Source organism: Dasypus novemcinctus, chromosome 1 (assembly GCF_030445035.2).
Source record: "Dasypus novemcinctus isolate mDasNov1 chromosome 1, mDasNov1.1.hap2, whole genome shotgun sequence".
In the NCBI taxonomy this organism is placed as follows: domain Eukaryota; kingdom Metazoa; phylum Chordata; class Mammalia; order Cingulata; family Dasypodidae; genus Dasypus; species Dasypus novemcinctus.
The window spans coordinates 19,748,292-19,761,786 of record NC_080673.1 but is presented as its reverse complement, the minus strand read 5'-3'; the positions used below and the strand labels follow the sequence as shown (position 1 = coordinate 19,761,786).

The window sequence follows — 13,495 nt, the reverse complement described above, 5'->3', positions numbered from 1 at the left end:
CAAGAAACAAAATTATAGACCAATCACTTTAATGAGTATAGATGCAAAAATTCTCAACAAAATACTTGCAAATCATATCCAACAGCATATCAAAATACTTAAAGATCAGGACCAAGTGGGATTTATTCCTGGTACCCACATTAACAAACTGAAGAAAAAAGACCACATTATCATTCAATTGATGCAGAAAAGGGATTTGAGAAAATCCAGCATCCTTTCTTGATAAAAAGTCTTCAAAAGATAGGAATAGAAGGAAAATTCCTCAATATGATAAGAAGCATATAAGAAAAACCCACAGCTCCCATCATACTCAATGGGGCAAGGTGGAAAACTTTGCCTTTAAGATCAGGAATGAGACAAGGATGCCCACTGTTACCACTGTCATTTGATATTGTACTAGAAGTTCTAGAGCAATTAGACAAGGAAAAAAAAATTAAAGGCACCCAAATAGGAAAAGAGGAAGTAAAACTCTTACTATTTGCAGATGACGTGATTCTATATTCATAAAATTCTAAAATATTTACAACAAAGCTACTTGAGCTAATAAACGAATTCAGCAAAGTGGCAGGATACAAGATCAACATGCAAAAGTCAGTAATGATTTAATACACTAGTATTGAACAGTCTGAGGAAAAAGGGGAGCAATTCCATTTACAACAGCACAAAAAGACTCAAATACCTAGCAATCAATTTAACCAAAGAAGTACAGGACCTATAAGAAGAAAGCTACAAAGCAATGCTAAAAGAAATCAATGAAGATCTAAACAAATGGAAAGATATTCTGTGTTCATGGATTGGAAGACAAAATATCATTAAGATGTCAAGTCTATCCAAACTGATTTATAGATTCAGTGCAATACCAACAGAAATTCCAAGAGCCAACTTTACAGAAATAGAAAAGGAAATTACCAAATTCATTTGGAATGGAAAGTGCACCTGAATAGTCAAAAGCATTCTAAAAAAGAAGAGCAATGTGGGAGGAATTTTGCTGTCTGACCTTGAAACATATTACAAAGCTCCAGTGGTCAAAACAGTGTGATACTGACTGTTTGACACAACAATCAATGGAACTGAATTCACAGTTCAGAAATAAACCCTCACCTCTACAGTCAACGGGTTTTTCACAAACCTACCAAGTCCCTGTTAACGGGACAAAACAGTCTCTTCAATGAACGGTGCTGAACAACTGGATATCTATAATAAAAGGATTGAAAGAGGAACTCTATCTCATTCCCTATATAAGAATCAACTCAAAATGGATCAAAGACCTAAATATAAAAGCCAGCACCATAAAACTACTAGAAGAAAAGGTAGGGAAACATCTTAAAAACCTTGTGGTAGGTGGTGGTTTCTTGGACCTTATACCCAAAGCACAGGCAATAAAAAAACATAGATAAATGGGACCTCCTCAAATTAAACACTTTTGCACCTCAAAGGACTTTGTCAAAAGGGTGAAAGGCAGCTGACTCAATGGGAGAAAATATTTGGAACATACAAGTCTATTAAGGGTTTAATAACCATGATATATAAAGAGATTCTACAACTTAACAATAAAAAGGCAAATGACCTGATAAAAAAACTGGCAAAGGACTTGAACAGACATTTGTCCAAAGAGGAAATGCACATGAAAACATTTCAACATCACTAGCAATTAGGCAAATGCAAATCAAAACTACAATGAGATATCATTTCACACTTATCGGAATGGCCACTATTAAAAAGACAGAGAACTAGAAGTGTTGGAGAGGATGTGGAGAGATAGGAACATGTATTCACTGTTGGTGGAAATGCAGAATGGTACAGCCACTGTGGACAACTGTTTGGCAGTTCCTAAAGAAGCTGAATAAAGATTTGCCCCATGTGACTCTGCAGTACCACTACTGGGTATACATCCAGAACTGAGAGCAATGACACCAACAGACAGACATCTGCACACCTATGTTCATGATTGCCAGAAGCTGGAAACAACCCAGGTGTCCATCAACCGATGAATGGATAAACATACTGTGGTATATTCACACGTTGGAATATTAAAGCAGTGGTAAGAAATGAAGTTGCAAAACATATGACCACATGGATAAACCTGGGGACACTGAGTGAAGCAAGGCAGACACAGAAGGACAAATACTGTATGAGTTTGCTACTATGAACTGAAGATCAATATATTCTGTAACATATTGTATGATTCCACTGAAATAAAATGTAAACATAAATCAATTTATAAAGATGAAATTTCATTAGTGATTATATAGGGCTAGGGAAGGCATGTTAAGGGGTGTGGAGTTTTTCTTTTTGGAATAATGAAATAATTCTAAATTTTTTGTGCGTGGTGATAAACGCACAACATGGTGATTATGGTAAAAGCTATTGATTACTCACTTTAGATAGATCATTGGGTATGTGAATATATCTCAATAAAACTGCCTAGTAAATAAATAGTAGTGTAAGAATAGCCAGAAATAGCAGCAGGGGAAATAGAGAGATGGAGAGGTAAAGAATTTTCTTGCCTGTTTTTTATTATTATTTTTAATATGGAAATATAGCAAATGCTCCAATAATGATTGAAGTAATGAATGTAAAACTATGTGATTATATCAGATACCATTAATTGACCACTTGGGATGAACTGTATGCTTTATTAGTATGCTTTATTTTATTAATAAAGTAAATTTGTTAAAAAATAATAGAAAGTCTGTTGAACAGCTGTTTGCCTCACTCTGACTAATATACATTAGACTATATATGAAAACTTTATTTTCTAACCTTTTTTTCATAGCCTATCTTTAGGTTTCTTTTATTATCTCTAAACTTTAACTCATTTCCACATTATCATGTTTCTTTTTAATGTTTCATTTTACTGTTTTATAAAAATATTATCCTTTTTTCAGTTTAAAATTTTAGCTCATTTTACTTGATAAGAAGAATGCTCCAGTCTCTGGTTTCAGTTCTGACAACAGCCCCACTTTAAGTAAGAGAGTCCAGATTTCTTGGCCTGTAATTGCCTTTCCAACTCTCTACACTAATTCCATGTTTCCTCCTAAAACAGGAAACCCTGTGAAAATTGAATTATCATGTAGCTATAAATGCCAGACTTCTCTCAGAATAGCAGATAATTACCATTTTCAGAATCAACATCGATAATTTGTGGAAATGGTCTAAGTTAAATATCACTATCAGCAACGAACATATAAATTCTCTTTCCGTCAAAGATCCTAGAGGTATGCATGGCAAAAGTCAAGTTAATTCCCTTGCTATGGGAAGGAGGGATTGGGTATCTCTGAGCATTGAGTTGCATATAATCAGAATTTATTCCTGTCATTTTGGTTTAGCTCCTTATTGAGACAGGGAGATGTAACGGCAGTGCTCATGGGCATCCCATGAACAATATTGGTGATTATCTCCACTTGTGCTTTTAACTTGACAGATTCTAGCCTTTTACAGACTTCACGCTTGTGATAGTTGGTATGATTATTTCTGGAAAGCTGAATATCAGGATTGGGGTTGACATTGTCAAACCTTATCCACTCAGGTAGGATTATGAAAAACACCTGGGCCAAATTTAGCTAAAACTGTTATTTATCCAAAGGACAAGCAGACAAGTTTAGAAATAACTTGACATCTCTTAAGTCAAGGCACTTAGACCGAAGATAATGACAGTAGTTAGGTGCTCCTTATTTTTCTCTTGATTTCTGGGTGAGCATTTTATACTTCATGAAGAGTTAGAATTTCCTTTTGTACCATGCCAGTGTCTGTCTGTACTGCTTACTAATTTGGCTAACTAGGGGCAGGTGGGGTAGAAGATGGGACATGGTCATTAAAAACAAAACAAAACAAAACAAAAACAGGGATAGGAATCTTTTGATTCCAACCTGATGTAAGAATTGTTTTTTTTTTATTATCAAAAGAACTTTTAAAAGTTGCTTTCACCACTCTGGGAAAAACTTACCCTGTACCTTTTACCATTGCACAAAATATGGCTCAATCTAACAAGTTCTGTGTGTTTTGTGTCCAGGTAAGCACGAGGCTTCTTGATTTGAAGGGGAGTACAAGAAATAATAAGGAAAGAAGCCTCCCCATGTCGGAGAAGAAGTACAGCAAGTTGGATACCAAAGAAACCACTTAAAACTTTGTAAATAAAGACTCTTACTAAAAACTTCTAATTGAGGGAAAAGCCAAATCAGTCAATAAAACAGAAACAATATAGCACAAACTGCTATTCAGAGAAATTAAAGATGAACTAAATAAATGGAAAGATATACTATGATTCTTTCTTCTAATAGAAATTATGCCCCCCAAAACATGTGGGTTTGTTGCAATTTTATTACATTTTCACTGGCCTTTGATTCTGTGGGCAGGAACTACCTGTGGATTACCTGTATGAGTCTGACAGGTGCCTGGTTACTGGTGTTTCTGTAAAACACTCACTCTGACACTATCGACCCAATGAGGTAGGCAAAAATGGTCTTGGCAGGGCCGGCTCACAATTATCATAGACTTGTCTCTTTTTAACTTTTATTTTAATGCGCTGATCATACTTTTAGATTATTTGAGTGCTTTTCTGTCACAGGGAAGAGAAAGATAATTATTTTATATACAAGGCAACGATACAGGTATATACTGAGTGACAAAGGAGGCTGTAAAAATAAAAACAGATAAGCCATATAGCATCATGGTTAAGAGCACAAGTTCTGAAGTCAGGCAGCCTTAGTTCCAGTCCTGGTTTTGCCAGTTACTAGGAGACTAGGTAGTTAACCTCTTGGCTGCCTTGTTTACTAATTGAGGGTAATGAGAATCTCTACCACATAGATTTGCATGGGGAATAAATGTAAGAAATTCACTGTGCCTAGCAAAATGTGTGTCACATGGCAAGGGTTTAGTAAACTTCAGCTATTATTATCTGCTGTCAGAAAGAAGGGCTAAATATTAACTCGGAGAAAACAAAATCGCTGTTGTTGGTAGTCTTGAATATTCACACAACATAAAATTATTTCAAAGAGCAGGCATTTGCTGGTTTGCCTAAAGGTATTCTGCAATTCGTTTACCCCGGCAGGCACAGGAGACAGCAGAGGTGCTCAAAGCGGTGTATGAGGTAGAACTGAGGCAGGCTAGTAAGAAAGAGAATCAAGAGACAGATCTGGAACCTGGCAGAGAACCCATGTGGATGTCAATAACCCCAAGACGCTGCTGGAAGACCTTCCCAAGATTCTGCCTTTCACAACAAAGACTTCTTCTGGACACCAGGAGAAGCACCTCCACCCCCGCCCCGGTCCCATATTCCCTATGGACTTTATCATTGGTTCTTCACAGGGAATTGATGCGGGAAATTAGCAATCAAAACATAAGCAGCTGGAACCCCTCCGGTGCCATTAGCACAGGGGTGGAATAATTAACAGTTCAAAAGGCAGGCACAGAGCCTATTTGTGCTCCCTCTCCTGCTCTCTCCTCTCTGGACCAGTTCCTGCCTCTGCGCACCACTCTCGCAATTTTCCCTCTGCCACAGGGCCACGCAAGTAAATCTGGGGATTTATAATTTGTAATGGGAAACTGTAGTCTGTAAATCAGCCTGCTTTATCGCTGTTCAACCCATCCTCTCTACCTGGGACCCCTGCTCTGTTATTTTCTCCCATTTCTCTTCCCTCCCTGCCTGAATAAATTACTGGCCTAACTCACCCGGCGTGCTCTTGGAACTCATTTCTGCAGCACAGTCAAGAACCTAGACAAAATCTGGTCACAGACTGGATGGTGTAGGGGTCCAGTGGGCCCCCAGCCCTGGCTCCCCCTTCCTAAGGGAAACTCAGCCCCCGCATGCCCCAAGACACAAATTAAAATGTCGCAAACCTCCTCAGAGGAGAACAGTGCACAGATGGCATCATAGACTGTGGTACAGTTCCTTCCTGCAGCAGCAGCATCAGACCCCACTTATGTGCTTCATTGACCCTAGTAGCCAAAACTCTGTTATGCAATGTCTTTGTTCTGAGACCCTAGATATCACCACTCATTTTCCAATCTCTTTGCAGAGCACTGTCTTCATTCTCCAAACTGCTGCCTTCGGAGACCTGTCCTGTCCATAAATCCCCCAAAATAAACGCACAGTACCAGGTGTGTTCTTTGGTCTTGCAACTGTCCTGACCTGTACCCTCAGGAGTTGGGTTGGAACAGATATGAGCTTTGAGGCTTTTTTGTTTTTTAAATGTCTTCAAAAGAGAGCACCTACTCTGCAGATTTTTAAAATGCATTTTTATTATTTTGTTTTCTTTCTGTAGATTTTTTTGGCCTAAACCATTTTTTTGCCATGGAAGAGGACCTTTGGATTTTTCAAACAAGTCCAAGAGCTGCTTGAACTTCTATCCTAATCTTCTATTCTATTCTTGAACTTCTAATCTGCTTCCCGAGAAAAATGTGGGCTATGTCTATTAATCTGTAGACTACCTCTAGGTTAAGATGCAGACAGAATTATAAAACATTTCCATTTTTCTGCTTAAATGAAGAACCCGTGATGTAAAGACTTATTTATTAAATACAAAAATAAAATAAATTCCAGGATCACACTGTGTTCTGTTAAGGAATAGAGAAGATGGAATGGAAGTGGAAGAGAAGACCCCGGAGGGAGGTGGATGGAACAATTGAGAAAAAAAGAGAGCTAAGCCAGACAGAAGTCAGACGCAGGCATATACACAGACCCAGAGAAGAAGAGCCAAGGGGTAGATGAGATCCAAGCAGTGAAGAGGACAGCTTAAATAAGCAGACATGTAAAAGAGTAACTTTTTTTTTTGGAAGGTACACAGGGATTGAGTCTGGGACCTCGTACATGGGAAGCAGGTGCTCAACTACTGAGCTACACCCACTCCCCAGGAATAACCTTTTCACTCAGATGTATTAGGATATACCCTCTAAACAATTTAAAAATCATATCGTATTTCTTAACTAAAGGTAGAAATCAAATGCAGCCTAAGCTTTGGGCCAGATGAAACTAAGCAGTGTCTTACTAAGATTTTGGTAGGAGACTGGTTTTCCCACAGTGGGAATCTTTTTTAAATGATTCATAGCTCTGAGTCATTGGTCACATGATACATGTTTAGGAAAAATCAGGCTGGTGAATGAAATTCCAGGCAGATAATTTTTTGTAAATTCTTGTGTTTCCATTGAGGGAAACTGGGAGAAAATATTGCAGATTAATAGAATGTATTTCCATTTGGTTTCTGAGTGTAGTCACAACACACACAGACACACATCTCATTGTTTCATCTTTAAATTCCCTTTTTATAATCTAGGGGAGATAAGAAAGATTATCAAACACAAAACTTGATAAGTGAGTGATAACTGTAGTTATTAACATGTCTGATTCTACTGGGGACTTTTCTGTGGGAATTAGTTCCACCACCTTGGCAAGGGCATGGTTAAATGATTTATTAAAGCTCATCTGTTTTTGCTTCAGAGCAAAAAGAGCTCTGTTCTTGCTTATCTCGGCACTAGTTATCTCTTCTTGCTGGAAGTTTGAAAATGGCTTCTTCTTGCACTTTCTGCCACTAGATAAGATGTGAGTCTAGAGACAAAGTTTCTTGTCCCAAGACAAAACATCCTTGAGAAATTTAACTTTAACCACAGCCCTTGGCTGAATCCAAAAAGACATGATATATAAGGGAGACAAATAAACCAGAGGAAGCCCTCCCTGCATATGAGTTTTGGTGTGTGAATCTTTCATTCCTGTGGCAATTGGCAGCCAAACGTGGGGCAGCTGGTTTTCCCTCTAGCTGAAGGGAATTTTTTGGGATGTCCCCCAGGAACAGTCCAGTGTAACTACAGTCTGGACATTCGTCACTGCCAGCTGCCCTTGAGGTAAGCTGCTCACTGGGCTCAGCCACAGAAGCATGTCTGTGGAGTGAAATTGGTCCAGGCGACGCATCCTGCAGAGAGGACATCGGGTGCCCCGAGAGAGGTAAGTTGACCGCAGAATGGGAAATACATTATCAAGGCAACAGGGGTTCTATCTCTGTACTTTACAACTACTACTGAAAGCAGCTAATTGTAAAGTGAAAGAAGAACAAATTATTACATTGCTTCAAACAGTCCAGATCTTTTGTCTGTACTTCCCCAAAGAGGGAACCTTAGATTTTGAATTATGGGAATTCTAGACCTAGAATTATGGGTCAAATTGTAAACTTTATATTTCTGTTGTTGTATTATAATTGTTTTTGTGTTTGTCTGTCTGCTTAATGTCAGTGTGTATTTTAATAACTCCACATAGTAATATAAATTAATAAATAAAAATTCCTAAAAGAGCTCTATTGAAATGGCCTAAAAATGAATAAGTGGTTATATTAATATGTAAGTATAAGTGCTAATAAGATCTCTACAATAATAAAAAAACTGTAAGTCTTGATTAATGAAATTACTCTAAGTCTCTCTATAAAAAATAGTTCTTGCCTAGATTGAAAGTTTATTTTTCTTTACAGGATAAAGTGAAGGATGTAAAACTTAAAAGAATTTTTAAAAAGGTAAAGAGTTTGTGAGAATACTAACTGAAATTTGATGTTTGTTCAAAAAGGTATGTTTTGTCCTAAAATAAATAGCTAGTTTTCATAAAATCAAAATAGAAATATGCAGGACAAAACTTGAATGCATATGACAAGTTGTAAAAAATATTATGGTAGCATTCAGTAAAAGGAATGTGTTCTGTGAAGGTAAAATTTGTCTTAAGGAAAAGTAATGATAGTCTGTGTAGTTATTAATAATTAAGAGAAGTTTATGAAAGCACTGTTTAAAGTGTTTAAATAGCTAATTCTAAGACATCACTATTAACCAGAAACTGCATTGATAATAACAAAAAGTAAACTTCATTAACAGGAAAACTTACTGGCAGCCAGCCTCCCTCTGCCAACTTGCCTCTAAAAAACTGTTTCTAGTATTGTATGTTACTAGGTATTTGAAATAAAGAAAAGTTATATTTGCTTACAACCAAATTGAATCATTATTTTAACAAGTTTATCTAGTGTTGATAGTAATTGTATGTCGTAAGAAGTTTGCTTGGAAACAGTTTCCAAAATCATTTTGGTAACTTATGTATGTAGGGTGTAGAGAATGTGTTTTTATTATTAAGGAAACAAAAAATAATTTTATTCTAAGATTAAATGACTAATTATTAAGAAAGAGTAAAATTTAGGACAAAACCTGAATAAATACAGACAGTGTGTGGAAAAGGAATTGTTGTGGAAACAGTTAAGTAAGATTTGATGGGTCTATTTATTAAGTTTTAAAAAGCTTTAATATCAAATAGTCTAATGCAAAGTTAAATTTTGTGCTTTCTCAAAGTTTCTTAGGTCAGTAATCTGTTTTAGTTAAAGTTTATAAGGGTTTTTTTCTCACGAATAATCGGAATACAAAGAAGTCTCTTTTATCAAAACAGCTTCTTGTACTTTAACCATATCATGTGCTTGTCTGTTTAAAAAAAAACAGTCTTATCACTTTTAAGGGGACATAACATTCAAACATGCTCCCTCAAAGTCAAACCCTGAAAAATATCTTTTATTTCAGGCTTTTGCAAAGGATTTGTTTTTTTACCTTAAAAAAAGTAAAGTAATAAAATAGTTAAGTTCATTTTATATAAGTTAAATTAACAATATTTAAAAGTATTATAAAATTAAAAGGGATTCTTTAATCCTGTTAAAGTTGTATGAGTAAAAAGTTCATATGAAGAGCATATAAAATGCCTGAAAATTTAATAATGTTCCAACATAATATTAAATAAAAATGCTATTAATCATAATTTTAATCATTATTAAAAATAATACACATCATAAAAACAACCTCTACTTAAAATACAAAAAACAAATGCTTTAAGTCATACTCATGGATTAATACTGAAAGCTGCCGCAAGGCAGATGCTTTAACTCATGCTTGTCCAATTTGCATTAAAAGCTGCCATAGGATTATATAAAGCAGTAAGCTATCATAAATTAAACTAACACCACTGCTGTGTGCAGCAGCCCTAAATATTGTTAGTTTATTACAAAAATTAATATCCAATTATGTCACTATCACTTTATTTTAAAACTTGCTAAAGTTTTCTCTAGTATCTCCTTAAGCAAGTCAAGCCAGCCTGCATTCATCTGTGAACAAACCAACAGGAAATTGTGCAGTGCTTTCCCAAAGCTGTGTGCATAACCCAATCATCTATCCTAGCCTAGTAACAAAAACCTAACTGTATAAAAAACCTGTAGTTTTAACCTTATTTCATTACACTAATATTATGCTCACAAATAATTTTCTTTACAAAGTAATCTATCTCTACTTTAAAACTCTGCTTACAAAACAATAAAGGGGCGGGAAATGGACTTGGCCCAGTGGTTAGGGCGTCTGTCTACCACATGGGAGGTCCGCGGTTCAAACCCTGGGCCTCCTTGACCCGTGTGCAGCTGGCCCATGTGCAGTGCTGATGCGCAAGGAGTGCCCTGCCACGCAGGGGTGTCCCCCCGTAGGGGAGCCACACGCGCAAGAGGTGCACCCGTTAAGAGAGCCGCCCAGCGCGAAAGAGAGTGCAGCCTGCCCAGGAATGGAGCTGCACGCACGGAGAGCTGACACAACAAGATGACGCATTAAAAAGAGACACAGATTCCCGTGCCGCTGACAATAACAGAAGCGTGCCGTTGACAATAACAGAAGCGGAACTAAGAAGATGACGCAACGAATAGACACAGAGAACAGACAACGACTGGGGTGGGGGGGGGGGAAGGGAAGAGAAATAAATAAATCTTAAAAAAAAAAGAAAAAGAAAATGACTTCTTCTTGCATCTTTGCTGATAGATAAGATGTGAGCCTAGGGACAGGGTTTCTTGTCCCAAGACAAAACATCCTTGAGAAATTTAACTTTAAGCACAGCCCTTGGCCAAATCCAAAAACACATGATATATAAGCAAGAGAAATACGCCAGATGAAGTCCTCCCTGCATATGAGTTTTGGTGTGTGAGTCATTCCCGCAGCACTTTTCTTTTCAGACTTACCTTAGAAAGCCCTTCTTGGCTGCCACATGTAACACATATCTCCATTTTTCCTTGACTGGATGGATAGTGGACAGTGGGAGGATTATGCAATTTGATCTGTAACCGTGTTAGCCAGGACAACAGCTCTGGAATTCTAAAATATAAAATGCATCTTTATATTTATAGTAGTAAAAATCATATTGGTAATAGACAGGAAATAAATGGAAGCATTATACGAGGCACATGATGCATTCAATTTAACCCTCAAATACTTTTTTCCAGTATTAATATCCCCATTTAAAAAGTGAAGCAGCAGACTCAGAGAAATCAAAAAAATTCAAATAAAATCATTCAGGTAGTGACTGAGTGAACTGGGATTTGAATCTAGATCTTTCTTATTCCAAAGACTGGTCTCTATTTTATTTTTTAAACTAGAGCATTCACTGCATAATTGATTCTTTGCTTTCCTTAGGAAGATATAGGTTACCTGGAGGTTCATGCTCAATTAAGTCTTTGTATCATGCAAAGAAAAGTTTTATGGACAACTGACATACAATTCACATATATACAGTTCAATATACTTTTCAAGTGCAGATCAAAGAAGGCTTTAATAAACAGTAATTTACAGACTCTCCATAAATTATACCTAAGCATTTGAAGAAGACCAGCTGAAGAAATTCTTAAGGCTTGCCTTAAGAAATTAATGACACTTGAACTAGGAGGGCAACGTATTTGCAAAGTAGCCTGCTTAGAAAGGGAACATAACTATTAGAAGATTTCCCGGGACTTAAAAACTTAAAATTGCTGCTGTGGCTTCCTGGTTCATCCTCCTCCTCCTTTCTCCCAACCAGCTCCTTCACTCAGCAATTGTCTCATATTTGCAGACTCACCTCAACTGATGCCTCATTCAGGAAGGCTTTTCTGCCCCACCCCACCCCCAATCCCACCTGGGGTCAGGGTCATTTAAAGGTGAGAAGCAGTCCCTGAGGAGTGCTGAAAAGCAGTCAATATCCCTGGTACTCGATTCTTCTTTGAAACCTCTTGCCCAAACACTCCTAACTGTTGCAAAAGCAGTTTAAATACAATCCACTCTCTGAGCCTTCTTACACAGTTCCAGAAAATGAACCAACAAAATCATGTTATCTATTGATAACTACCCAGCACTTTCAGAATATTGAAGGGCTCTCTTCATCATCTTTTCTCCAAAGTGGATGGTCTTCCCATCTTCGATGGTGAAAGTAGCAGTCTTAAAAGGAAAAGTGCTTGGATTTGGTGATCCAGGAGCCAAGGAGATGAGCGATTCTGGCGCCCTGTTCAATATAGCAGCTACAATAAAGGTGGGAGAGAAGAAACTTACTGAGGACAGTCACAGAGTTACTTCAATGTGCATTCCAGTCAAGAAAAGCGTATTACGTTGGAGAGAATGCTAGCCTAAAATAAACACACGGAACACCTTTTCCTGGGCCTACCTTACCGGTGGAAGCAAAAGGAATGGAAATGGCCAACAGGATGGCACAGGGTCCAGGAAGATCAGCCGAACGCCGCAATAACAGACCCACTAAACGGCCTCCTCCAGTCTGCCCCACCTTCCCGCCAAGAGCCCCACCTCCCCTTCCTCTCCCGCACCCTCCCCGCTCCGCGCACCCGGCACGCTTGCACCAAGCCCCACTTTTACCCCAGAGCGAGCCTGTGCTGCCTGCACGCCCCCGCCCGCCCAAGCTGTGCCCCGCGAAGGCCGGGGCTCCCGAGTCCCGCTCCAGCCTGAGTACTTTGGGGGGGGAAAGGGCTGGACTTAATTCATTTTTACTCCCGAAGGCGGGCTCACAACGAGCTTTCAAACAAAGAAATGCAGGTAAGACGTGACTCCGGGAGCCACCCTTGGACACCGCGAGCCCCAGAGAGGCGCCAGCCCCGCCACTCACTCAGGACTCGAAGCGCTGAAGGCTTCCTGGCTGCGCTCGCGGCGGTGAGGAACCGTGAGTAATTCATGCCTCGGATCCTCCAGGACCAAGCTGCTTGCTCAGCTGCTGGAGAAAACACTCCGCGACGCGCTCAGGGGCCGCCCCCTCCGCGGGGACGCTCCGGGTGCCCGCCCGCTGGGTCCGCGTTTCCGCGCGCAGCGCCCGCTGTCGGCCGCTCCGGCCTACCCGCACCGGGGGCGGGTGGACAGACCGACAAAGTCCACGCGGAGGGACTGCCCGCCTCTCCCCGCCCCGCTCCCCGAGAACCGGGCGCGTGTCCTCGCCGCGCCCCCGCCCGCCCCGCGTCGGGGCCTATGGCCGCCCGCGTCGCCCGCGCGCCCGGCGGGCAGGGTCAGCGCCCTCGCCGCGGGGCGTGCGCTGCGGGGCACCCCCTCTCTGGCCCCGAGGCCCGAGTCCACCCAAAGCGCCGGGTGCTCCTTGACCTTTCAACTGGGAGTCGCGACAAGAAAGCGTCCGCATGCGCTCGGGCGACCGCGTGGAGAGACGGGAGACCTCCTGGGAGCCTGATCCTGGAGCGCCACCTGGCGGCCGCGCTGG

The 13,495-nt window shown here is 39.7% G+C and overlaps 1 protein-coding gene across 2 annotated transcripts in view; it reads right to left on the bottom strand.

Annotated features, from left to right (window-relative positions):
* AADAT (aminoadipate aminotransferase) overlaps positions 1 to 13,224 on the bottom strand; it is a 45,770-nt gene extending 32,546 nt beyond the window's left edge. Inside the window, exons 1-3 of one of the 2 annotated variants that reach the window (XR_011648415.1) lie at positions 12,899 to 13,176; positions 12,134 to 12,302; positions 10,998 to 11,130 (exon numbers count right to left, since the gene is read on the bottom strand). Coding sequence is in view for 1 of the 2 variants with exons in the window: in XM_004475394.5 (XP_004475451.2) it covers positions 10,998 to 11,130; positions 12,134 to 12,302; positions 12,899 to 12,965 (369 nt within the window). In the remaining variant the exon portion in view is untranslated. Of the gene's footprint in view, positions 1 to 10,997; positions 11,131 to 12,133; positions 12,303 to 12,898 lie in introns of both variants that reach the window. The other variant, XM_004475394.5, reaches the window with a different exon arrangement.
* Positions 13,225 to 13,495: the final 271 nt, after the last annotated feature.